Source organism: Sturnus vulgaris, unplaced genomic scaffold (genome assembly GCF_052056855.1).
Source record: "Sturnus vulgaris isolate bStuVul1 unplaced genomic scaffold, bStuVul1.hap1 Scaffold_153, whole genome shotgun sequence".
Taxonomy (NCBI): Eukaryota; Metazoa; Chordata; class Aves; order Passeriformes; family Sturnidae; genus Sturnus; species Sturnus vulgaris.
Genome location: NW_028276071.1, coordinates 64,741 through 90,255, shown reverse-complemented (window position 1 = coordinate 90,255; position 25,515 = coordinate 64,741). Strand labels below are relative to the sequence as shown.

The 25,515-nt window shown below is 56.2% G+C and overlaps 2 protein-coding genes across 2 annotated transcripts; both read right to left on the bottom strand.

Moving 5' to 3' along the window:
• Positions 1–4,704: 4,704 nt before the first annotated feature.
• On the bottom strand, positions 4,705–16,033 carry LOC148219353 (uncharacterized). The gene is given in 7 exon segments (XM_088157686.1): positions 4,705–6,815; positions 7,201–7,288; positions 8,998–9,020; positions 9,023–10,511; positions 11,748–12,271; positions 13,747–15,019; positions 15,664–16,033. Coding segments are annotated over 7 exon segments (4,668 nt in total). The 5' UTR covers positions 15,697–16,033; the 3' UTR covers positions 4,705–5,577.
• Positions 16,034–21,441: 5,408 nt separating this feature from the next.
• Positions 21,442–23,343, bottom strand: ZFP41 (ZFP41 zinc finger protein). Its single transcript, XM_088157699.1, has 2 exons — positions 23,175–23,343; positions 21,442–23,012 (listed from the first exon to the last, which is right to left on the bottom strand). Exons 1-2 carry the CDS (start codon positions 23,209–23,211, stop codon positions 22,423–22,425), a joined length of 627 nt encoding a protein of 208 aa, XP_088013825.1. The 5' UTR covers positions 23,212–23,343; the 3' UTR covers positions 21,442–22,422.
• Positions 23,344–25,515: the final 2,172 nt, after the last annotated feature.

Below are 25,515 nucleotides of genomic sequence, written 5' to 3'. Positions count from 1 at the left end.
AATGTAAAGTTTGTCTATGTGATGGTTAACTTGATGATTGGAGTAAAATATTACCACTCTTCCTGTACATAAGCACATGTAGTGCTCAGTAAAATTCGGATTCTGATCACCGTTCAGTGTCCCCATCTCTCTCTAACCTTTGAGTCAGGCACCGAGGGTGGCAGGAACTGGGGTGACACCAGGCTGGCACTGGTCACCAGTGGGTTCTGCAGGGCTCCACCGTCAGCCCCGGCTCTTCAACATTTTCCTTAAGGACCTGAGCACAGGACTAGGAGGGATAATCAGAGAATTTACTGATGACACGAAACTGGGAGGAGCTGTCGCCTGCCTGGAGGGCAGAGAGACCTCACAACCAGAGATGGGTGTGCGGTCACTGCGCTGCAAAGAGAGAGAAAGGACAGCAACACACACCGAGCTCTTTTGGGGAAAAAAAGGCCAATTTATTGTACGGACATCCCGTATTTAAAGTGCAGCCAGGACAGGACAGGAGTTCATTGGACAATTGGGACAAACATCCCCTGGGACAGCATGTCCGGATGTCCCCTGGGAAAGACACCAGGTGTTAATCTTTATTATGAATTCCTTTGTGTTTTTCACCAAGTTATCACTCTGGGAGACTGCCTTGTAGGAATCTTTGCTTTGGGACGGTCGGGACAAACTCAGGCGCTCCTTTTATTCTGGTCTTAAAGTTTGCAGTTTATTTTGTAGGATGTGGGTTTATATAAGGCCCTGCTGGGAACTGCAGCCACAGCTCAGAGCAGGGCGGAGAGAGGGATAAAATGAGAGTAAGAAAAAGGAACTTAAGAAAGTAAGAACAAAGAGAGTAAGAGCATAAGAGAGAGATTTTCCTGTTTGCAATACATTAAATCTTCTATGTTGAATATTCTCATTTTCACTAACCAGTCTAATACAAGATACAAATTCTCTAACTTTTGCATGCAACCCATAGGAATCACTACATTACCATGTTTTATTGCTTTTCTTATCTCTAAATTTTATCTGGGACCTTCCCTGCCATGCCTAGGGAGGATGTCTGTTTGCTCTTTGGTATTTGCAGCATTTAACATTATCTAAACAAAGGGGCCTTCAGGCTTTCAGTTGCTTTCAGCCACACAGTCAAAAATTGCTGCCATTTCTATTTCGCTTATATTTTCCATATTCTCAAAGTCTTTTGCTGGGCACTCATATTTATAAGGTTTTCCTAATTCATCCTTCCCAACACTGCCTCCCTTAACGGAAGCTGCAGTCAGCTTAGCCTGGGAATGGAGCTGAGAGACAGGAGAAACCCAGGCCTGAAAGGAATTGCCAAGCTGCAATTTCCAAGCTCTCTAAATGTGTGTGTCCACAGGTGGGCAGTCACCAGGTGTGTGCAGTGGAAGGGGGGCAGTGTCAGATTCTGCCCCTGGGATGGGGCACCCCTGCCTTGGTGTGTGGACTGGGAAGGAGAGGCTGGAGAGCAGCTGCAGGGAGGGACCTGCGGGTCCTGGCCAAGGGCAAGTTGAACACAGGTCAGCAGTGTCCTGGCAGTCCAAAGTGCCCCCGTGTCGTGGGGCAGCGGGCCCAGCAGCAGCTGGGCCAGGGAGGGGATTGTCACACTCTGCTCTGCACTGGGGTGGCCTCACCCTGAGTGGCAGCACAACACAGAAAAGACATAAAGCCATGGCACAGCGACCAGAGCAGCTCACGAGGATGGGGAAGGGTCTGGAAGGACTCAGGAACAGCTGAGGACACCTGGTTTGTTCAGCTGGAGAGGAGGAGACTCAGGTCAGACCTCACTGAGCTCTTCAACATCTTCCCGAGGGCCAGTGCAGGGGCCAGTACCAAAATCTCTTCACTCTCATGAGCAGGGACAGGACTCGAGGAAACGGCTGGAGCTGAGGCAGGGGAGGCTTAGGTTGGATATCAGGAAAAAGTTTTTCACCTAGAGGGGCCTTGAGCACTGGAACAGCGTTCCCAGGGAAGTGTTCCCAGCCCCAAATCTGTCTTGGGACAGGAAGCATTTGGACAGTGCTCTCAGGAATTGTTGTGGTGTCTTGTGCAGGGACGGGAGTTGGACTCAATGATCCTGATGGGGCCCTTCCAACTCGGCACATCCTGAGCTTCTCTGAAATTACTTCAGCATCCAGCACACGGATTTCACTCCAGAATAAAGCTGTTCCTGCCTGGTGAACTCGGACATTCCACTCCTCCTAAGTACAGTGTTGGGAAGGATGAATTAGGGAAACTTTATAAGTACGAGTGCCCAGCAGAAGACTTTGAGAATATGGAAAATATAAGCGAAATAGAAATGGCAGCAATTTTCGACTGTGTGGCTGAAAGCAACTGAATGCCTGAAGGCCCCTTTGTTTAGATAAAGTTAAATGCTGCAAATACCAAGAAGAAAACAGACAACCTCCCTAGGCATGGCAGGAAGGGTCCCAGATAAAATTTAGAGATGAGAAAAGCAGTAAAACATGGTAATGTAGTGATTCCTATGGGTTGCATGCAAACGTTAGAGAATTTGTATCTTGTATTAGATTGGTTAGTGAAAATGAGAATATTCAACATAGAAGAAGATTTCATGTATTGTAAACGGAAAAATCTCTCTCTTATGCTCTTACTCTCTTTGTTCTTACTTTCTTAAGCTTTCTTCTCTTACTCTCATTTTATCCCTCTCTCCGCCTGCTCTGAGCTGTGGCTGCAGTTCCTGGCAGGGCCTTATATAAACCCACACCCTACAAAATAAACTGCAAACTTTAAGACCAGAATAAAGAGAGCGCCTGAGTTTGCCCCGACCATCCCAAGGCAGCGATTCCTGCAGTACAGCACCTACAATATTCCTCAACTTCTTCGGACGAACGGAACAAACAAATTGCATTTAAGTGTCACGGTAACAATTCCGTGCCCTTCCTTGCTGGCTGCTCGTAAGGGAGGCGATTTACAGGGCAGCTCAGCAGGGGCTGTGGTGTGGCCCGGCCATGGGAGGGGACACAACAGGGTGTGGGTGGCCTGGCCATGCCACCCGGGGTGCCAGAACTGGGGACAGGTGGCCATGGAGGTGCCACCACGGGCGTGGTGACAGCAGGGCACACACGGCTATGGAGCTGCCACCAGGGGTGTGGTGACACCAAGGGACAGGTGGCCTTGGAGGTGCCAGGATGCCCACGGAGGTGCCACCAGGAGCATGGCAGTGCCAGGGGACACGTGTCCATGGGGTGGCAATGCCTGCGGGCCTGGCAGTGTGACAGTGACAGGGCTGGGGACAGGCAGGGGTGGCCCCGCCGGTGCCGACCCGATTCGGCCGGGTCCCGGTGCCACCATCAGTGCCACCTTGGCATGGGGACACATGGGGTCGTGGGAGTGACAGGGGGTACCGGGCAGGGCACTGTGCCAGGCCAGCACGTCCCCACCCCACATTCCAGAATTCCTCACCCCCCCAACCATCATCATCATCATCATCATCATCATCATCCCCTCAAACCATGACCACTAACCCATCTCCATCACCCCTCACCCGTAATTTTCACCCCAAAATTCATCACCCCACAATTCCCCACACTCTCTCACTCCCGTACCCCCCTCACCTGCCCCATCCTGCCCCCCCAGCTCTGCCCTGGCGCCGCTGTCACCGTGTCCCCTCCTCCTGCTGCAGGGGTGGCCTCGTCCCCTCGTGTCCCCTCGTGTCCCCGTGTGTCCCCGCGTGTCCCCGCAGCTCCTTGGGCACAAAACGCCCTCTGGAACAGCGACACTCTGGCCTTGGGGACAGCCGTGAGGCCAGCCCGGTGTCCCTTGGTGTCGGGGTGCCTGTGGGGGCGTTTCCAGCCGCGCCCAGCGCCGGCTCCCCGGGGACCCCCCGCCCCTTTCGGGGTCCCCTCCGGGGGTGGTGGCGGTCGCAGTGCGCCACTTGTAGGTCTGCAGTAGGGCAGGGGGCTCGGGGGTGTCCGGGGGGGCTTCCACCTCCATGTGTGGTGGGGGGAGAGGCAGTTTTGGGGGGTTCAGGGGCTGCATTTGGATGGGGGGAGTCACTCTGGGGAGTCCAGGGTTGGATTTGGGGGTGGTGGGATGGGGAGAGGAATTTTGGGGGGCTAAAATTAGGATTAATAGGACGGGGAGAATAATTTGGGGGTGGTGATGGCAGGCACCCCAAACTTTGAAGGGTCCCAAGTCCCCTGACCACCCAGGGGTCCCAATTTTTTTGGGTTCTCCTGCCCACCCAGTGGGTCCCCACTCAGTGGGTGCCCATGCCAGCCGACTGCTGTCCCCACCCCTGCCGGGGACGGGGTGACAGGGGGACAGGGGGACAGGTGCCCCTCCACCCTGTGCAGGTGGGACCAGAGGCATTTCTGTCACACCCTGACCGCACTTCGCCTCCCCTCCCTTGCTCCCCCCGCACCCTGGGGACAGCCCTGACCCTTCCTTTGTCACCCTGGGGTGCCCCTCAGTCGAGGGGGGGCTTGGTGCCACCGCAGGACCCCCTCTCTGTGCAATGCTCGAGGTGGCACCTGTGCTTTTTGTCACTGCCACCCACCAATCTGTCATCAGCGCCCCAAAGCGGGGGGTGGCACACAGCGTACAGGAGGGGGGGGGGGGGGTGGCAGCATTTTTGGGGTCATCTCCAGCGACTTCCATCCCCCTGTATTCCCCCGAGGAGGCTGCACGACCCTGCAACCCCCACACTGCCCCCACCGCAGCATCCCCCAGGGGACCTTCGGGATTGTCCCCGTGCTGGGCTTGGGGCTGGGTGCTCGTTTTGGAATCTCCAGGGTGGGTGCTGAGGTCCCCTACCATCACCACAAAGTCACTGTCCCAGCCCGTGCCTCAGTTTCCCCCTCGCTCTGCAGGGACCACCCGGAGCTGATGTTCAGGAATTGGGTTTATTTTGGGAGGTTTTGGGGTTGGGGTTACTGGGATGGGCTGGTGTGGCCAGAGTGTGGCCAGGCTGGTGGTCATCTGGGCTGGGGGGCTGCAGAGCCAGGGGCTGCCCAGACCAGCTGGGACCCATGGCTCTGGTGTCCATCTGGACCAGAATCCAACCTCTCCTGCTCCTGCCCATCCCAGGCTCCCTGGCCAGGGCTGCTCCTCACTGCAGAGAGGACAAGACCCACAGTCAGCCCCAAGACGACCCCAAATCCCTTCCCACCAGGAACTGCGTTGGGAATGGCCAAGATGAAGGTGCTGGTGGCACTGGTGGCACTGATGCTGTCCCAGTTCATGTCCCCTTCCACGTCGCCCCATGTCACTCTCCAAGTCTGTGTCCTCCCATGTCCACATCCATGTTCCCCACGTTCCTACTCATGTCCATGTCCCACCCCATGTCACTGTCCAGCACATGTCCTGATCCATGTCTTAGTTCAATGACTTTACCCCAGTTCTGGGTGTTTTGGAAGGACAAAGAGGAATACAAATAAAATCCAGGCCACGGGGAGGCAGGAGGATGTGGAGCCCCCAGCCAGGTGTGTTCCCAACACGGATCAGCAGCACCAGGGATCATTGGGGCTCTGCCCACTGGGGATCATCCAGCGTGGATCCTGCCATGGGGGATGGAGCTGGAGCAGAGCACGAAGCTCTTCCCACACTGGGCCACTGGTAAGGCTTCCATTAGTGGAGACCCTGTTGGTGTTTGATCAGGTTACAGCGCTGTGAGAAGCTCTTCCCACACTCCTCACACTCGTGGGGCCTCTCCCCGGTGTGGATGAGCCGGTGCCTGACGAGGGTGCAGTTCTGCTTGAAGCCCTTCCCGCACTCGGGGCAGCAGAAGGGCCTCTCCTCTGTGTGGATGCGATAGTGCTTGAGGAGATCAGAGCTGCTCTGAAAGCTCTTTTGGCATTTATCACACTCGTAGGGCCTCTCCCCGCTGTGGATGAGCCGGTGCCTGACGAGAATGCAGTTGCGCTTGAAGCCCTTCCCGCACTCGGGGCAGCGGAAGGGCCTCTCATCCGTGTGAATCCTCTGGTGCAGGAGGAGACTGGAGCTGGTCTGAAACCTCTTTTGGCATTTATCACACTCATAGGGCCTCTCCCCCGTGTGGCTCCTTTGGTGGACAATTAATTCCGAGCTTATCCTGAAGCTCTTCCCGCACTCCCCACACTCGTAGGGCCGTTCTCCCGTGTGGCTCCTCAGGTGGGCAATCAGGTGAGGCTTCTGCTTGAAGCTCTTCCCACACTCCCCACATCCGTAGCACCTCTCCCCGGTGTGGATCCTCTGGTGGCGGATAAGGTTGCAGCTCTGGCTGAATCTCTTCCCACACTCCCCACACTCGTAGGGCCGTTCCCCCGTGTGGATTCTCCAGTGGCAGGTCAGGCTGGATCTCTGGCTGAAGCTCTTCCCACATTCCGAGCACTTGTGGGGCTTCTCCCCATCGTGATCCTGCTCATGGACCCCCAGCTCCGAGCTGTGCTCGCCTCCCCGGCCCAGGCTGGGTCTTTCCTGCTGGGATCCCCGGGATCTGCGTTTGCAGCCCCTCCTGGTGCGGGATCTCCGCGGCTTTTCCTCCCCGTTGCATTCCTGTGCCGTGGAGCCGCTGCAAACGGCCTCTCCCACGAGGTTCTGCCGCGGGGATTTGTCCTCGCTGCTCTCCGGGCTCAGCTCCTTGCCTGGGGCAGGAAGGACAAGCAGAGGATGGGATTTGCCTCCGTGCCACAGGGAAGGGGAAGGAGATCCCCCCAGGTCGGGGGGTTGTCCTGCAGCCGGGGGCCGTGCTGGGCTGGGACATGGAGCAGGACACAGGGGGAAAGGGCCAGGGGCTTCCTCCTCACCTGCCTGGGGCTCCCGGGACATCTTCCTCGTCCTCATGGCCTCCACCTCTTCTATCGGACAAGGTTTTGCAATAGAAAAACCTGGTATGGGAGAAAACAAGGGCTGAGCGCGTTGTGTTCGATGGTCCCGCTGCCCAAGGGCAGCTGCAGAAGTCAGCGCCCCTTTCAGCCTCGGGGGGCCCGGAGCCCGCTCAGCACCAACCTCCCGCACCCCTCCAGGCTGCCGGGGGTCCCCTGGCTCCAGGTCCAGCAAGATCCAAACAAACCCTGGCCCGTAAAAAAACCATCCCGGTACCCCCCCTCCCTCATAGATTTGGGGCGAGCTCCCCCTCCCAGCTCGCCTGCGGGTTCCAAGGGGGGCGATGCAGCCGAGGGAGCTGCAGCCTGAGGGGGAAACTGCGAGGCTCTGCTGCTGCTCCTCTTCCTCCCGCTCCTCCTCCGCTCCCAGCCCGGCCCGGGCAGGTACCGACACCCAAAAGCAGCCGCGCTCGGCACTGGCGGGTTCCAAGGCAGCTGCGCACCTCGCGGCACTGGGAGTGCCACTGGAAGTGATCCTGAGAGCCCCGGAAAAAATTGGGAGCGCTTTCCCTCCCAGAGCCGCTCTTACTGGGAGCACTGGGAGGGAACTGGGAGCCAAGAGCGCCCGGACGCACTTAGAGCCAGAGGTGGGCGTGGCCACAGACTAGGGCGTGGTTATGCACATCAAGGAGCGATCGCGCGCTGTGATTGGTGGACGGGAGCAGCGCGGGCTCTCCCCGGTCACGTGAGGGCCGGGGGGTGAGACACGGAGCGATGGCGGCGGCGTCCGGTGAGAGGGGACACGGACAGGGACCGGGAATGGGGACAGGGACCGGGACCTGCAGTGGGAGCCGGGATAGGAATATGGGAACAGGACAGGGAATGTGTAAGCAGCAAGCAGCCAGAGAATATGGGCTGGGGGTTAGTGTTCAGCGGTGCTGCAGTGAAACACATCGGCGCTGTGAGCTCTGCAGCTCGGCCTCCCCTGGGCTGCTGCGGCCCAGGGCCCAAAGGCCGGAGCTGCAGCCTCGCTCCTGTGCCAAGAACAGGAGCCTGGTGCAGGCCCATGGGCCCTGCATGGCCCCAGCATGAGGGAGAGCTCTGAGGCGCAGCGGTGCTGGCAGGATGGGCTGCTGTGGCCAGCTGGGGCCTGTGAGAAATGCCCAAAGCCTTGTGCTGTCTGCAGCTGGCCAAGGGCAGCAGCAGCGCTGAAGAGTTCGTGTGGCACAGGCGGCCCGAGCTGTGGAGCCCTCAGGCCCCCATGGGAGAGGCGGCCCTCGGGAATGGGACAGGGAATGGGTATATGGGAACGGGACAGGGAATATGGAAATAGCAATTGGACAGAGAATATGGGATGGGGATTAAGACGATGGGACTGGGATCGGAAACGGGAATATGAAACAGAATTGGGAATACGAATATGAGAACGGAATAGGGAATACAGAAATGAAAATACCAGAATGGGAGTTGGACCAGGATAAAAGAATGGGAATAGGACAGGTAATATGGGACTGGGAATATGGGACTGGGAATATGGGACTGGGAATATGGGAACACAGCAGGGGAGAGAATACAGGACAGGGAGAGAGAAGGAGAATGGGATCCAGACTGGGATGGGAGCAGGATTGATGTGACACGGGAATGGGCTGGAGCCAAGGACAATGACAGCGGGGAGAGGGAGATCCTGCACAGGGGACAGGGGGAGCTGAGATGGGAGGACATGGGGACAGTGTCAGGGCCAGGGGTCCTTGATCAGTTGTCCCAGAACCTCCACCAGGGTCTCCCAGCGCAGCCAGAGCTGCTGGGCCTGGCGGGCACAAAGCCCCAAATACCTCAGGAAACCCCAAGTACCTCAGGAACCCCCAAATACCTCAGGAAACCCCAAGTACCTCAGGAACCCCCAAATACCTCAGGAAACCCCAAGTACCTCAGGAACCGCCAAGTCCCTCAAGCCCAGCGTCCCCCACATCCCCTAGAAGATCCCCCCATGTCCCAACCACGTCTTTGTTCAACGTCTTTATTTTGCCCGATCTGGGGTTTTGGGAAGGACAAAGAGGAATACAATGAAAATCCAGGCCACGGGGAGCCGGGAGGATGTGGAGCCCCCAGCCAGGTGTGTTCCCAACACGGATCAGCAGCACCAGGGGTCATTGGGGCTCTGCCCACCGGGGGTCACTGGGGATCATCCAGCGTGGATCCTGCCATGGGGGATGGAGCTGGAGCAGAGCACGAAGCTCCTGCACACACAGCGCTCCCAGGGCTCCCTTAATGGACACTCTGCTGGTGTCTGGTTAAGTGAGCCTTCTGTGAGAAGCTCTTGCCACACTCGGGACACTCGTGGCGCCTCTCCCCGGTGTGGATGCGCCGGTGAGTGATGAGGGTGGAGCTGTCGTTGAAGCCCTTCCCGCACACAGGACACTCATAAGGCCTCTCGTTTGTGTGGATGCGATAGTGCCGGAGGAGATCAGAGCTGCTCTGGAAGCCCTTTGTGCATTTATCACACTCGTAGGGCCTCTCCCCGCTGTGGATGCGCTGGTGCTTGGTGAGGCTGCAACTCTGCTTGAAGCCCTTCCCGCACTCGGGGCAGCGGAAGGGCCTCTCATCCGTGTGAACGCGATAGTGCAGGAGGAGACTGGAACTGCTCTTAAATGTCTTCTTACATTTATCACACTCGTAGGGCCTCTCCCTGCTGTGGGTGCGCTGGTGGGTGAGGAGGGTGCAGTTCAGCTTGAAGCTCTTGCCACACTCGGGGCAGCAGAAGGGCCTCTCCTCTGTGTGGCTGCGATAGTGCTTGAAGAGATGGGAGCTGCTCTGAAACCTCTTTTGGCATTTATCACACTCGTAGGGCCTCTCCCCGCTGTGCATCCTCTGGTGGATAATCAGTGTTGTGCTCTGGCTGAAGCCCTTCCCACACTCCCCACACTCATAGGGTCTCTCCCCACTGTGCATCCTCTGGTGGGCAATCAGGTTTGAGCCATGGGCGAAGCTCTTCCCACACTCCCCACACTCGTAGGGCCGTTCCCCCGTGTGGCTTCTCCCGTGTAGGATCAGCTCTGATTTACTCCTGAAGCTTTTCTCACACTCCCCACACTCGTAGGGCGTCTCCCCGGTGTGGATCCTGTGGTGGACAATCAGGCTGGAGTTTGTCGTGAATCTCTTCCCACACTCCCCACACTCGTAGGGTCTCTCCCCCGTGTGGATTCTCCTGTGCTCAGTCAGGTGGGATCTGCGCCTGAAGCTCTTCCCACATTCCGAGCACTTGTGGGGCTTCTCCCCATCCTGAAGCTGCTCATGGACCCCCAGCTCCGAGCTGTGCTCGCCTCCCCGGCCCAGGCTGGGTCTTTCCTGCTGGGATCCCCGGGATCTGCGTTTGCAGCCCCTCCTGCTGCGGGATCTCCGCGGCTTTTCCTCCCCGTTGCATTCCTGTGCCGTGGAGCCGCTGCAAACGGCCTCTCCCACGAGGTTCTGCCGCGGGGATTTGTCCTCGCTGCTCTCCGGGCTCAGCTCCTTGCCTGGGGCAGGAAGGACAAGCAGAGGATGGGATTTGCCTCCGTGCCACAGGGAAGGGGAAGGAGATCCCCCCAGGTCGGGGGGTTGTCCTGCAGCCGGGGGCCGTGCTGGGCTGGGACATGGAGCAGGACACAGGGGGAAAGGGCCAGGGGCTTCCTCCTCACCTGCCTGGGGCTCCCGGGCCATCTTCCTCGTCCTCATGGCCTCCACCTTCTCCTCTATGCGGCCAAAGTTTGGGAATGGGAAATCCTGATTTGGGGGAGAAAACAAGGGCCGAGCGCGTTGTGTTCGATGGTCCCGCTGCCCAAGGGCAGCTGCAGAAGTCAGCGCCCCTTTCAGCCTCGGGGGGCCCGGAGCCCGCTCAGCACCGACCTCCCGCACCCCTCCAGGCTGCCGGGGGTCCCCGGCTCCGGGATCGCCCCTCTGCGCTCTCCCCGCTCCGGGGCTCCCCCGTTCCCTCCCCGTTCTCCCGGGTGTGATAAATGTGATTCGTGCTAATTAAATTGTAACTATATTAACAAAATTGTATTTAGATCAATAGAAGACAATTGTTACCGAGTGAAAGGGGGGGAGATGGGTGAGACAGGATAAAAGACATCTTCCAGATGTTGGGAGTCGAAGATGAAGGTTGGAAGAAAGTCAGATAAGAATAGTAGAAGGACGGAGGTCTGATAAGCAGCATCTAGAAATACAGCTTCAACCTTGAAGCTGTCAAAAATGGAATGATTCCAAGCATGGGACTTAATTAAAGTCATGTTATGGAAAACATCTGCTCAGTCACACAGGGCGCCTGCGCTACCTGCAGGTCACACCTCGGTCACTGATGATGATGATGAGCCTTCACCGGAAATAAGACCCTCAAAAGGATGAGAGACCCCCTAACCCATTAGTAGAGCATGCGCCGTGCAGTATAGTTACGTAGATTTTAGGAATAGAAACTAGGAGGAGCTTTCTGGAAACTTTTGTAGCCTACAGTATATAAGTGGGATTGTTAGCCTGGATGCTTTGGTACGAGAGGAAGGGCGAGCCCCTCCCCGTACCCCCGGTCGGTTTTGCTTATGCTTTATACAAACCTCAATTATACTAAAACACTCTCAAATTTTATCCATCCCAAACTATACAACTGTAATACTTTACTTGGATTATATTCAGTTTCAATAATTTTTGTAATCACCTTTAATACTTCTGATTGTATTCATTTATAATTGTTACTATTAAAAATTTGTTGTTACTTTTAATCTTTGTTGTTTGTTTAATTGGAAAAATAGAAAACCATTCATAACACGGGGATCCCCAGACCCGATATCGGCCCCTCCCTGCCGGTACCGGGCGATCGCCAAGTGGGACCCGCCAAGATCCCCCCAGGGGCATTTCCGGCTCGGCTTTGGGGTCCTGCAAGATCCAAACATTCCCTGTCCCGCCAAAAAACCCTCCCGGACATCGCCCCTGTGATGAATTTGGGGCGAGCTCCCCCTCTCCGCTCACCTGCGGGTCCCGGGCGGGGCCGATGCTGTCGGACCCCGGGGAGCAGCGGCTCGAGAGCGCGGGAGAAGTGCTTGGTTCCAAAAACGCTCCTCCTGTTCCTGCCGCTCTTTCTCTTCCCGTCCCTGCTCCTCCTCTCGGTCCTCCTCCCACTCCTCCTGTGTTCCCTCTTCTTCCCCCCGCTGCTTCTCGTCCTCCTCTTCCCACTCCTCTTCCTCCCGCTCCTCCTCCGCTCCCAGCCCGGCCCGGGCTGGTGCCGACACCCAAAGGCAGCCGCGCTCTGCCCTGCGGGGTTTCGAAGTGGCTGCGCCCCACGCGCCACTGGGAGTGATACTGGGAGCACTGGTTATGAGGGAGAGCCCCGGGAATGAATTGATGAATTGGGAGCGCTTTCCCTGCCAGCACCGCTCTTACTGGGAGCACTGGGAGGGAACTGGGAGCAAAGAGCGCCCGGAGGCGGCTACAGCCAGTGATGGGCGGGGCCAGGGCCAAGGGCGTGGTTATGCAAATCAAGGAGGAAAGACGCGCTGTGATTGGTGGGCGGGAGCAGCGCGGGCTTTCCCCGGTCACGTGAGGGCCGGGGGGGAACGGAGCGATGGCGGCGGCGTCCGGTGAGGGGGGACAGGGACCGGGAACGGGGACAGGGAATGGGGACAGGGAATGGGGACCGGGAATGGGGACAGGGACCGGGAGTGGGGACAGGGAATGGGGACCGGGAATGGGGACAGGGACCGGGAGTGGGGACAGGGACCGGGAATGGGGACAGACACCGGGGACCGGGAATGGGGACAGGGACCGGGAGTGGGGACAGGGAATGGGGACCGGGACCGGGAGTGGGGACAGGGACCGGGAGTGGGGACAGGGACCGGGAACGGGGACAGGGAATGGGGACCGGGAATGGGGATAGGGACCGGGAACGGGGACAGGGAATGGGGACAGGGACCGGGAGTGGGGACACGGACCGGGAATGGGGACAGGGAATGGGGACAGGGAACCGAAATTCGGGACCGGAATTTGGGAAAGGGAGAGGAATTTCAGGCCTGGGCCCCGTACCGTGAATGGGACCCGGAATACAAGACACGAAGTGGGAAATTGGCACCTGGAATGAGGACAGGGACCTGGACTAAAAGACTGAGACTATGAAGGCAACCGGGAATAAAGGACAGCGACCAGGACCACAGGATGGAGACCAAGACTGGGAATGGGGCCGGGAGTGGGAATATGGGATCAGGCCAGGGAATGAGCGAGCAGCAAGCAGCCAGAGAATATGGGATGGGGATTAAGACGATGGGACTGGGATCGGAAATGGAAATACAGGAACAGAACTGAGAATGGGAATACGGGAATGGGAAATGAAATATAGAAATGGAAATATGGGAATAGGGTTGGGACCAGGAATACACGAAGGGGAACAGGACTGGGAATATGGGAACAGTACGTGGACAGAGAATACGGGACAGGGAGAGGGAAGGAGACGGGGAATGGGACCGGATTGGAATAGGAGCAGAAGAGCAGGAGTGTGGTGGTATGGGAATGGGATGGGGAGAAGGGCAGTGACAACAGGGAGAGGGGAATCCTGGACAGGGGACAGTGGGAGCTGAGATGGGGGGACAAGAGGACAGTGTCAGAGCAGGGGGTCCTTGGACCTCTGCGAGGGTCTCCCAGCGAGATGGAGTTGCTGGGCCTGGGGGGCACAAAGCCCTGAGCAGCCCCCAAGTCCCTCTCAGGAACCCTCAAGTCCCTCAAACCCAGCATCCCCCACATCCCCTGGAGGATCCTCCCCCATGTGTCACTCACGTGTTTGTTCAACATCTTTATTTTTGCCCCAGTTTTAGGTGTTTAGGAAGGAGAAAGAGGAATACAAATAAAATCCAGGCCATGTGGAGCCGGGAGGATGTGGAGCCCCCAGCCAGGTGTGTTCCCAACACGGATCAGCAGCACCAGGGATCATTGGGGCTCTGCCCACCGGGGGTCACTGGGGATCATCCAGCGTGGATCCTGCCATGGGGGATGGAGCTGGAGCAGAGCACGAAGCTCTTCCTGCAGTCATGTCACTCGCAGGGCTTCCCTTAATGGAGATTCTGTTGGTGTCTGGTTAAGTGAGAGCTCTGTGAGAATTTCTTGCCACACTCAGGACACTCGTGGGGCCTCTCCCCGGTGTGGATGCGCCGGTGAGTGATGAGGGTGGAGTTGTGCTTGAAGCCCTTCCCGCAGTCAGGACACTCATAAGGCCTCTCCTCTGTGTGACTGCGATAGTGCCGGAGGAGACAGAAGCTGCTCTGGAAGCTCTTTTGGCATTTATCACACTCGTAGGGCCTCTCCCCGCTGTGGATGCGCTGGTGCTTGGTGAGGGTGGAGTTGTATTTGAAGCTCTTCCCGCAGTCAGGGCAGCGGAAGGGCCTCTCCTCTGTGTGACTGAGATAGTGCAGGTGGAGACTGGAGCTGGTCTGAAACCTCTTTGTGCATTTATCACACCCGTAGGGCCTCTCCCCGGTGTGGATCCTCTGGTGGGTGATGAGGCTGTAGTTGTCCATGAAGCTCTTCCCGCAGTCAGGACACTCGTAAGGCCTCTCGTCCAAGTGGATTCGATAGTGCCTGAGGAGACTGGAGCTGCTCTGAAACCTCTTCTGGCATTTATCACACTCGTAGGGCCGTTCCCCAGTGTGGGTCCTCTGGTGGTCAGTCAGGTGTGAGCTATGGGTGAATCTCTTCCCACACTCCCCACACTCGTAGGGCCGTTCTTCCATGTGGATTCTCCAGTGTTGGATCAGGTCTGATCTACTCCTAAAGCTCTTCCCACATTCCGAGCACTTGTGGGGCTTCTCCCCATCGTGATCCTGCTCATGGACCCCCAGCTCCGAGCTGTGGTCGCCTCCCCGGCCCAGGCTGGGTCTTTCCTGCTGGGATCCCCGGGATCTGCGTTTGCAGCCCCTCCTGGTGCGGGATCTCCGCGGCTTTTCCTCCCCGTTGCATTCCTGTGCCGTGGAGCCGCTGCAAACGGCCTCTCCCACGAGGTTCTGCCGCGGGGATTTGTCCTCGCTGCTCTCCGGCCTCAGCTCCTTGCCTGGGGCAGGAAGGACAAGCAGAGGATGGGATTTGCCTCCGTGCCACAGGGAAGGGGAAGGAGATCCCCCCAGGTCGGGGGGTTGTCCTGCAGCCGGGGGCCGTGCTGGGCTGGGACATGGAGCAGGACACAGGGGGAAAGGGCCAGGGGCTTCCTCCTCACCTGCCTGGGGCTCCCGGGCCATCTTCCTCTTCCTCACGGCCTCCTCCTCCTGTTATAAATTCATGAGAAATTACGATTTCTCCAGTGACTGTTCATTAACAGAAAAAGCAGCAAACAAACAGCGCTGGGTGCGCCGTGGAGTCACCGCTCCCCCAAGGACGCACACCACATTGCATTAGTTCTGCTTTTTTATACAGTCTGAGCCCTGCTTTTCCTGGCACGCCCCGCCTTCTTTCGTTTCCTTGATTTCATGTCGATGGTTTTATTCTGCTCACGCTCTGGCTGTTGCTAGGGGGTCGTTTGCCCTCTTTCGGTGGTCTTTTGGATGAAGGCTCGTCGTCTTACTCAATGTCTTTTTCAATGTCTTACTCAATGAGCTTTTCTCCCCGCATGCGTTGTTATTAGCTATTTATATAACTAGTTATTTGCTTAATACATTTTTCACAATTTGCTTATTTTTTATTCTACGCAAGCAAATATAACCACAAGTTCCTCCTTTTTATGCAAGCCAGCATATCTAGAAGCAAGCGGATATAACCACAAGTTCCTTATTTTGATGCAAGCAGACATTGCTCCATGCTTTATTTAGCTTAAAACTGACTCTTCGCATCAGCCCAGGCACTTTTTCTGATTAGGTATAGCATTGGCATGGTTTTATTTCTACTATCGGCTCGTGTCACGAATCGCACATACATTTCTCACACTCACGGCCAATTCCTCTTCCATGGGGTCAACGCTTCGGGCAAGGGAAATCCTGGTTTGGGGAGAAAAGGCTGAGCGGGCGGGATAGAGAAACGCGTAGTTCCAAAAACGCTTCTCCCGTTCCTCCCACTCGTTCTGTTCCGGCTCCTCCTGTGTCCCTCCTGTTCCTCCCGCTGCTTCTCGTCCTCCTCTTCCCGCTCCTCCTCTGCCCCGCGCGGCACTGGGAGTGATACTGGGAGCACTGGGACTGAGGGAGAGCACCGGGAATGAATTGGGAGCGCTTTCGCTGCCAGCACCGCTCTTACTGGGAGCACTGGGAGGGAACTGGGAGCAAAGAGCGCCCGGAGGCGGGTGCAGCCAGCGGTGGGCGGGGCCAGAGGCGGGGGCGTGATTATGCAAATTAAGGAGTGATCGGGCGCTGTGATTGGTGGGTGGGAGCAGCGCGGGCTTTCCCCGGTCACGTGAGGGCCGTGTGGGGGGACGGAGCAATGGCGGCGGCGTCCGGTGAGGGGGGGACCGGGACCGGGAATGGGGACCGGGAATGGGGGATAGGGACCGGGAATGGGGATAGAGACCGGGAATGGGGACCGGGAATGGGGACAGGGAATGGGGACAGGGACCAGGAATGTGGACAAGGACCGGGAATAGGGAATGGGGACAGGGACCGGGAATGGGGACAGGGAATGGGGGATAGGGACCGGGAATGGGGATAGAGACCGGGAATGGGGACAGGGACCGGGAATGGGGACAAGGACCGGGAATGGGGACGGGGAATGGGGGATAGGGACCGGGAATGGAGGATAGAGACCGGGAATGGGGACAGGAATGGATGTGAAAATAGGAACAGGGATTTGGAATATGGGAACAGGACAAGGAATATGGAAGTAGGGATTGGACACAGAATATGGGATGGGCATTAAAAAGATGGGACTGTGATCGGAAACGGGAATCCGAGAATGGAACAGGAAATACAGAAATGCAAATATAGGAATGGGAGCTGGAGCAGGAACATGAGAATGGGAACAGGACAAGGAATATGGCCCTGGAAATACTGGAAAGGCAACCAGAGAGAGATTACGGGACATGGAATGGGACTGGGAACCAGACTGGCACGACACAGGAACAGGCATGGGACAAGGAGAGAGACAGGGGACAGATGGGGATCCTGGACAGGGGACACCATGGACCAGGACAGGGGGACATGGGGACAGTTCCAGGCCATGGAGTCCTTGATCAGTTGCCACAGAAGCTCTGCCAGGGTCTCCCAGTGCAGCTGGAGCTGCTGGGCCCGGGGTGCCCAAAGCCCTGAGCAACCCCCAAATCCCTCCCAGGAACCCCCAACTCCCTCCAGCCCAGCGTCCCCCACAGCCCCTGGACGATCCCCCCTTGTCCCCATCCACGTGTTAGTTCAACGTCTTTATTTTTGCCCCACTTTTGGGTGTTTGAGAAGGAGAAAGAGAAATGCAAAACAAATCCTGGGAGCCAGGAGGATGTGGAGCCTCCAGACAGGTGTTTGTTCCCAACACGGATCAGCAGCACCACTGAATCGTTAAAAGAAAACAATATAATCACAGACAAAGACTCTAACTAATTAAAGTTACAAAGTGCTATGTTTATTCACCAGCGGGTGGCACGGGAGTCTCCTCCCAAAGGCGTGACCACCCCGAACAAGGTTCTTTGCCATCTATTTATTGCCCAAGATCTCACATACAATACATCTGCATAACCCCAGCACCTCCCATCCCCACCCCATATTAAAATGACCCCATCAGTCCTTCACATCTGCACAGTTCTTCTCTTGAATTGGGTCGGTGGTCTCGAAATGGGTCAGTGGTCTCGAAGGATGAAGTCAGGAGAGTCTTCATCAGGTCTCAGTGACCCTCTGGCACGATCCAAGGCCCCGTGCTTCATGGTTAACGATTTACTTGTTTTATGTTCTTCTGTATGCAAATTTATAATAGCAGATAATTACACCAATTAGCTCCAGCCTAAGCATCTAGTAATCATTAACCTACCATTTACCTACCTAACTTACATCTTGGTCATGGAAACTACTTCAACCCTTAGGAAAAATCTTAACTCTTTAAAACCATGATTCATGAGGAGCAGCTGCTTCCAGCAGCCTCTCACAGAAGGTGCTCGTGGAGCCCCCCTATACCAAAATCTGGCCATGCAAACCTAGTATAAGTATGGTTTTTATTACCATTATTAATTCTTATTATTGCTATTAGCTGTATTATTACTATTAACATTAGAGTTATTATTACTAGTAGTAATATTATTATTATTACTAGTATTTTTAGTCTGGCTGTATTATGGCTATAAATTAAAATTCTTAATTGCAAAAAGAAGTTAGGATTTTGGCAGCTGCCTGCCCTGCCCTGTTATGTGTCACTGCTGTGTGTGAAGCTGCTGCTGCCTGGGCTCCCGATTTCCCTGGTTTGGGAAATTCGATGGCATTGCTCACACATCAGAGAGCTCATTCCAGTCCCATGCATTGCCTGAGCCCTTCCAGGCCCACTGTTCAAACCTTGTTTTCGAACGTTGTTGACTTGCTCAGCTTCTGTTCATATCTGTGATTTTATACCAGAATGTTCTCGAATGTGATTTTGCAAGATTGCCAGGAGCCCCAGCAGCCCAGGGAGAGGGGACACCAACACATTCCAGACAGGAGGGACCCCCTGAACCCCAAAGTGGAGAGACCAGGGAGGGGGAACTCCTGGGTGGATGGGTTTTTGCTGAATCTTGGTGGTCTGGAGGTTTTTATGGACACCAGACACGTGGTGACTTCTAGAGATGGATTTGGGAAGGAGAAACATCCAGTGAAGTTAGAACTGTCGAGCTTTGCTCATTTTTTGTCCCTTTTAATCAATGTTTTACTACAACCTAGTGATCTAAATAGCAATTAAATGTTGATGACACGGTCAAACTAAACTAGAAGTTCAAAGTTAAAGAGTTTAAGGAAAAATGAAGTAAAGAAACTCTGATATAAAATATAAGATACAACATTTAGTTAAACTACAAAACCAGGTAAAAACAAACTACCAAACTAGGCAAAAATACAAAAGTCACCAGGGGGTGACGTTTGTCAATGTTCATTTATTTCCTCTGGATGTTCTGGCTTTTCCATTTTTTTTTTTTGCTGTTAAGTTCATCAGGCTTCACTGAGCCTTGGTGCACAGAGTCTTTTGGAGAGAAATTTCAATTCCCCTCCCCCTGGGCTGAGGTGAACATAGCCCTGATTAAAGTTACATTGGAAAATAGGAGAAGTTGTATCATTTCCAACAGGGAGCCCCCCCTGCACTCCCAGCTGGGCACGGGGATGGCCCTGATGCCTCCCCCACGACCCCCAACCCGTGCAGAAGCGATGGGGCAGTTTGGAGCAGTTTTGGGGTGAGCCTGGGCGGGTTTGGAAAAGGCAGAGGGACAATTTGGGGGCTTTTTGGGGTGTTGCCATGTCCCCCCCTTGCCCCAAATTTCCCCTTCCCCTGGCACTCCCGAGGAGATTCTTTAATATTGTGTGGTTTGAGGGGATGGTGCTTGGATCTGGAGCTTGCTCCCCACACTTGTCACTGGGGGGGTTTTGGGGTCCCTTTGGGATCCCTGAGGCTGCTCCTGCAGCCCTCAGTGACAGAGCAAATTCCCGAGCCTTGCCCAGATGGAATTGTGACTCACGGTGAGCTCTCAGAGCAGTGGGGAAAAGAGACCAGCACATGCAGAGAGGCACAAATCCAGAGTTTATTCTATTCTGGCATCCTATCTAGCATATACCAACAGCTATTGTTTTACAGGGGTTTTTATAACTTTTGGGGGTTTTACAATTTGCACCAATTACCAAGGGAATTCTACTCTCTGACCAATCCCTGAGGGATTTTGCATTCAAAGCTGGCCTATGGATACTAAAAGAAAATGAACCACTAATATTGAAGATGGATAAGAGGGTCTTCCAAAGGGGGGGAAGCTAAATTCCTTTTGTATTCGTCATTTCACAAGCCATTTCTTATCTCTAAGCTATGATTTTCCAAGGAGCTTGTTCTGAGGATGCAGAGAAACTTTCTTTTGTGTTTTCTGCTCCCTCCACCACACTCCAGGCCTGGCCCCGCTATGGAGGTGACTGTAGGAAAGGAGCACCCCACCATGGGACATTCCTGGGCCAACTCCAGCCACAAAGAGCACTGAACTGAAGGCCCTCTCGCTGCTGTGTGTTCTTTCAGAACACAGAAACCCAAAATGTTTTCGTGGGGATCTCTAAAGTGCAAAGCAGGCAGCTCGCCCAGGAGCCGGGAACTGCCCTTGGTGCTTCAGCACGTGGCGCTTCCTGCAGGGACTGGAATGAATAATGCAACATCCTGACCTGGCAGGGATGCACAAGGGTCACCAAGTCACGCTGCAGGCCCTGCACAGGACGCCCCAGTAATCCTCCCAGGGCCTGAAAGCGTTGTCCAAATGCTCCTGGAGCTCTGGCAGCCTCGGGGCCAGCACCATTCCCTTGGGAGCTGCTCAGTGCCTCATCACCCTCTGGGGGGAGAATCTTCTCCTGATCTCCAGCCTAACCCTGCCCTGGCACAGCTTCAAGCCATTCCCTGGGGTCTTGTCACCGCTCAGCAGAGCTCAGAGATTGGTGCCTGCCCCTCCAGTGCCCCTTAGGAGGAAGCTGTAGGCTGCTCTGGGGTGTCCTGCAAGTGCCTTCAGCCTGGTTAAACCTCATGTGGTTGATGATTGCCCCTCTCTCACATTTCTTAAGGTCTCTCTGCCTTTGAGGGAGTCAACAGCTCCCTCCAATTCCTTCAAGTCTCGCATCCAGGTCCTTCATGAGGATGCTGAAGAGCACGGGGCTGGCAGTGGAGCCCTGCAGACCCCACTGGTGACAGCTGGCCAGGCTGGTGTCACCCCAGGCGCTGTCACCCGTGCCTGACCCGTGAGCCAGCTGCTCACCCAGCACATGGCATGTTTATCCAGCTGGGGGCTGGACGTTTTCTCTGGGTTCACTTTGGTTTAGGGCTACAGACTCTCCACGCTGTCATTGTCCCTCTGGGATTCCCTCTCTCTCATCTCCAGCACCGAGCTCTGCCTGAAGCCTCCTCATACCATCAGACTTGGTGGTGAGCAGCCCCTCTGCCTGCAGCTTCTTTCCCTTCTCCTGATCATGCTCAGCAACAACAGCACCTTCCCCAAAGCCTGCTGTCCCTCTCCAGGGCATCTAAAGCCCCTGGACAATAGACAGCCCCCTGTGTGTGTGTGGGACCAGGGGTTATGAGCATCATTTACCCTTAGGAAAAACCCCTGGTTCCCAGGACCCTTAAGAGAGGGGCTGGGGCAGTTTGTGGCCACGGAAACGCCCCCAGGGCAGTGCCCGGCAGGGCAGGGTCAGAGCAGGCCCTCCACAGCCCCACGCCTTGTGCTACACCACCCCCTTAGTGCCCTGGGGCCCTGAGGGAAGGAAGAACTGCTGCACAAGCAGCTGGAAAAACACATCAAACCTCTGTGCCTCTCCTCCAGAGGCAAGCAAGGAGAGCAGAGGCAGCTGGGCACTCAGGAAAGCCTCCTCACCCAGCAGAGCCCTGCTCCTCCCAGGGCCAAAATCCCGGGGCAGCCCCTTTCAGGTGCTGTGCTGGGCAGATGGAAATGACCATGCATCAGGAGAGATGTGTCCCTGCTGTGCCAGAGCTCTCATGACACAGGAGGCTCCTGCCCTGGGCCACACAACCCTGGGGCAGAGGCTCTGCTGGCTGGGAGAGGAGAGCAGGGGCTCTGGCTCAGAGGGAGGTGTCTGCATTGCTGGGGATGACAGGAGCTTCCCAAGTTCTCCCTGCCATGACATTTCTGCTTGGAGTTTCACACAGCTCCCTGCCCGTGTGGCTGCTGCTGGGAGCCATCCCTGCAGGAACTGTTTCTCTGCCCTCAGATCTTTCCCTGCCATGGGGACAAAGCCCAGCACTATCTGCTCTGACCTGAAGAAACCTCCAGGTTTCAGGCCCTCCAGGGAGTTTCTCCCACCAATAGTCAGCTGCTGGGGCAGAGATCTGTCACAGGCACCCACAGAGGCTTCCTGGTGACATTCCAGGCTGCCTCTGGGGCTCTAAAGGACCAGCAGTGACAGGGACTCCATGATGACATCCCAAAGAACTGCGAGGTCACAGGCGTGCATAGTGACATCACAGGGATCTCCAGGTTTCTAAGGAGCCAGGAGCTCGTGCAGTCACGGGGTTCTCCAGGGTATTTGAGGACTCTTTAATCTGTCAAGGAATCATGGAGTGACAGGCAGGCACAGCGGCTCCATGGTGACAGCAGAGCTGTCCCTACATGCTAAGGAGCCGGTTTGTCACAGACACTCACAGGAGTTCTGCAGGGACATTCCAAGAGTTTCCAGGCTGCTGAAGAGCAGGGATGTCACAGACATTCACAGGGATTCCTGTCGTGGGCAGAGTGGGAACTTCAGACCAAGTTTATTACAGAAGATCTTGTGGAGTCACCAGGTGCACAAAGGATCCCCAACGTGCCCCATCTCCTCTTGCCAATGAATTCCTGATGTTAGTCTCCATGCTGATGGATGTTCTTGCCCCTGAGTTCATCCAGGCACTTATGGGGAACCAGGAGGACATGGAGAGCACCAGCCAGGTGTCTTCCCAACAGAGATCCCAGGCAATGTGGGACAGCAGGACTCTGCCCAATGGGGATCCTCTGATGGGGGATGGAGTTGGAGCAGCAGACAAAGCCTTTCCTGCACTCGGGGCCCTGACAGGGCTTCAGCTACCGCTGGCTCTGCTGATGTCTGGTTAAGACGTAGCTCCTGGAAAAGGCCCTGCCACACTCAGGACACTCGTAGGGCCTCTCCCCTGTGTGTGTGCGCTGGTGCTTGCAGAGATCCGAAGTGCTCCGAGCCTTTTTCCCACACTCGGAACACTCGAAGGGCCATTCCCCGGGGTGGATCTTCTGGTGGGAGGTGAGATTGGACCGAGCAATGAAGCTCTTCCCACATTGCCCACACTCGGAGGGCCGCTCCCCCGTGTGCATCCGAAAGTGGTTGGCGAGGCTGGAGCAATGGCTGAAACTCTTCTCACATTCCGAGCACTTGTAGGGCTTCTCCCTGCCACGAAGCTGGTCAGAAAACACCAGGTCTGAGCAGCAGCTGGATGATCTCTGACCACCTTTCTGGCCCAGGCTGGGTCCGTCCTCCCCGGAGGACACTGGGCTGGGTTTGCAGCCCCTCCTGCTGCGGGATCTCCGCGGCTTTTCCTCCCCGTTGCATTCCTGTGCCGTGGAGCCGCTGCAAACGGCCTCTCCCACGAGGTTCTGCCGCGGGGATTTGTCCTCGCTGCTCTCCGGGCTCAGCTCCTTGCCTGGGGCAGGAAGGACAAGCAGAGGATGGGATTTGCCTCCGTGCCACAGGGAAGGGGAAGGAGATCCCCCCAGGTCGGGGGGTTGTCCTGCAGCCGGGGGCCGTGCTGGGCTGGGACATGGAGCAGGACACAGGGGGAAAGGGCCAGGGGCTTCCTCCTCACCTGCCTGGGGCTCCCGGGACATCTTCCTCGTCCTCATGGCCTCCACCTCCTCCTCTATGCGGCCAAAGTTTGGGAATGGGAAATCCTGATTTGGGGTGGGGGAAACAAGGGCCGAGCGCGTTGTGTTCGATGGTCCCGCTGCCCAAGGGCAGCTGCAGAAGTCAGCGCCCCTTTCAGCCTCGGGGGGCCCGGAGCCCGCTCAGCACCAACCTCCCGCACCCCTCCAGGCTGCCGGGGGTCCCCGGCTCCAGGTCCAGCAAGATCCAAACAAACCCTGGCCCGTAAAAAAACCATCCCGGTACCCCCCCTCCCTCATAGATTTGGGGCGAGCTCCCCCTCCCAGCTCACCTGAGGGTTCCAAGGGGGGCGATGCTGCCGAGGGAGCTGCAGCCTGAGGGGGAAACTGCGAGGCTCTGCTGCTGCTCCTCTTCCTCCCGCTCCTCCTCCTCTCCCAGCCCGGCCCGGGCAGGTACCGACACCCAAAAGCAGCCGCGCTCTGCCCTGCGGAGCACTGGGAGCAATACTGGGAGCACTGGGAGCGATGCTGAGAGCCCTGGGAGTGATACTGGGAGCGCTGGGAGCGATACTGGGAGCACTGGGAGCGATGCTGAGAGCCCCGGGAAGGAACTGGGGGCGCTTTCCCTGCCAGTTCCGCTCTGACTGGATTCCAGCTGCAGGAAGACAAGGGCCAGGGGATGTCACCTGGGCAGTGCCTGGCCTTGGCGATCACTGCGTGCGCTGCTGTTCTGCAGAAATTGGGAATCGTTAGGGATCCCCAGACCCTGCACATCTCCATTCCCTGTGTGGGCCTCTGAACTGGGTCAGGCCCTGCTTAGGCCTCACCAATGAGGATCAGGCCCCCCCAGTTTATTGGAGGGGGACAGAGAGCTGGTCTCTCCCAGGGAACTGACCCCAGAGGCAGAAGCCACAATCCAAAAGGCACAGAAGGCTTTGGCCAAGGGCTAAGCTCAGCACTGTCAGCCCGAGCTGCCTTTCAAATTCATTGTCCTGGCAAAGCTGCCACACTTGCATGGTTTAATATTCCAATGGGTCAAAGGACACAAAGATCCACTCTTAATCACAGAGTGGGTTTTCCTCTGCCATCAATGATCCAAGACCATCACCAAGCCACAAGAGCTGATGGCTCAGCTGATCAGGGAGGCCCAGGTAAGACTGCATGAGCTGGCTGGTTGTGGCTTTGTGTGCATTCACTCCTGGTTAAACTTTCTAAGGAGGGGAAGAAGTCTCTTGAGAAGTTGACCAAAGAGATGTTTGAGCTCCTGCTCCAGAGCAATGCCAACCTCCAGTTATCTCTGGACAGCTACAGTGGACAAATATCAGTCCATGCTCTGGCACACGAGCTGTTTAATGAGGAATTCCAGCTCATTCCTCATGGGAAAAGGAGCTGTAGGCCACCCAAAGCTCTCACAGTGTTCACTGACGTGTCCAGGACATCCCACAAGTCGGTGATGACTTGGAGAAATCCCCAGACCCAGCACTGGGAAGCTGATGCTGAGTTTGTGGAGGGGTCACCCCAGGTCGCTGAACTGGCCACAGTCACGAGAGCCTTGGAGAAGTTCTCAGAGCCAATTAATTTGGTGACAGACTCAGCCTACGTGGCAGGGATAGTGTCCAGGGTGGAGCAGGCAGTTCTCAAAGACATTGAGAATGAGCATCTCTTCAGGCTGCTCCCAAAGCTAATTTGTGTAGTTTCACATCGAGAGCATCCATTCTATGTGGTGCATGTGAGGTCACACACGAGTTTGCCAGGAGAAATCACAGAAGGGAATGGTAAAGCAGAGTCCCTTGCTGCCCCAGCTGAGGAGGCACATCTCCCACACATCTCCAAGAGGCAAAGCTGAGCCTGCAGCAATACCATCCCAACGTGCCAGGTCTGATCCCTCAGTTCCAGCTAACACAGAGTCAGGCCTGGGCCATTGTGGCCGCCTGTCCCAGTTGCCAGCTCCAGGCCACGCCATCGCTGGGCATGGGGGTTAACCCCCGAGGCCTTGGGAGCTGGGAAGTGTGGCAGACTGACATCACACACATTCCCAGGTTTGGTGGCCTCAGATATGTACATGGAAGCACTGACACACGTTTGGGTGTGGTTTCTGCCTCTGCCCACGCAGGAGAAAGGCTGTGCACACCAAACAACACCAAGTGCAGCCTTGTCAGTGCTGGGGATCCCTAGGGAAATCAAGACCCAGACGGCCCAGTGTATAAATCCAAGGAGTTCCTAGAGTTTGTCCAGCAGTGGGGAGTGGAGCATAAAACCAACATCCCCCAGTCCCCACAGGCCAAGGTGTGGCTGAGCGTGCCCATCAGACACTCAGACAAGTCC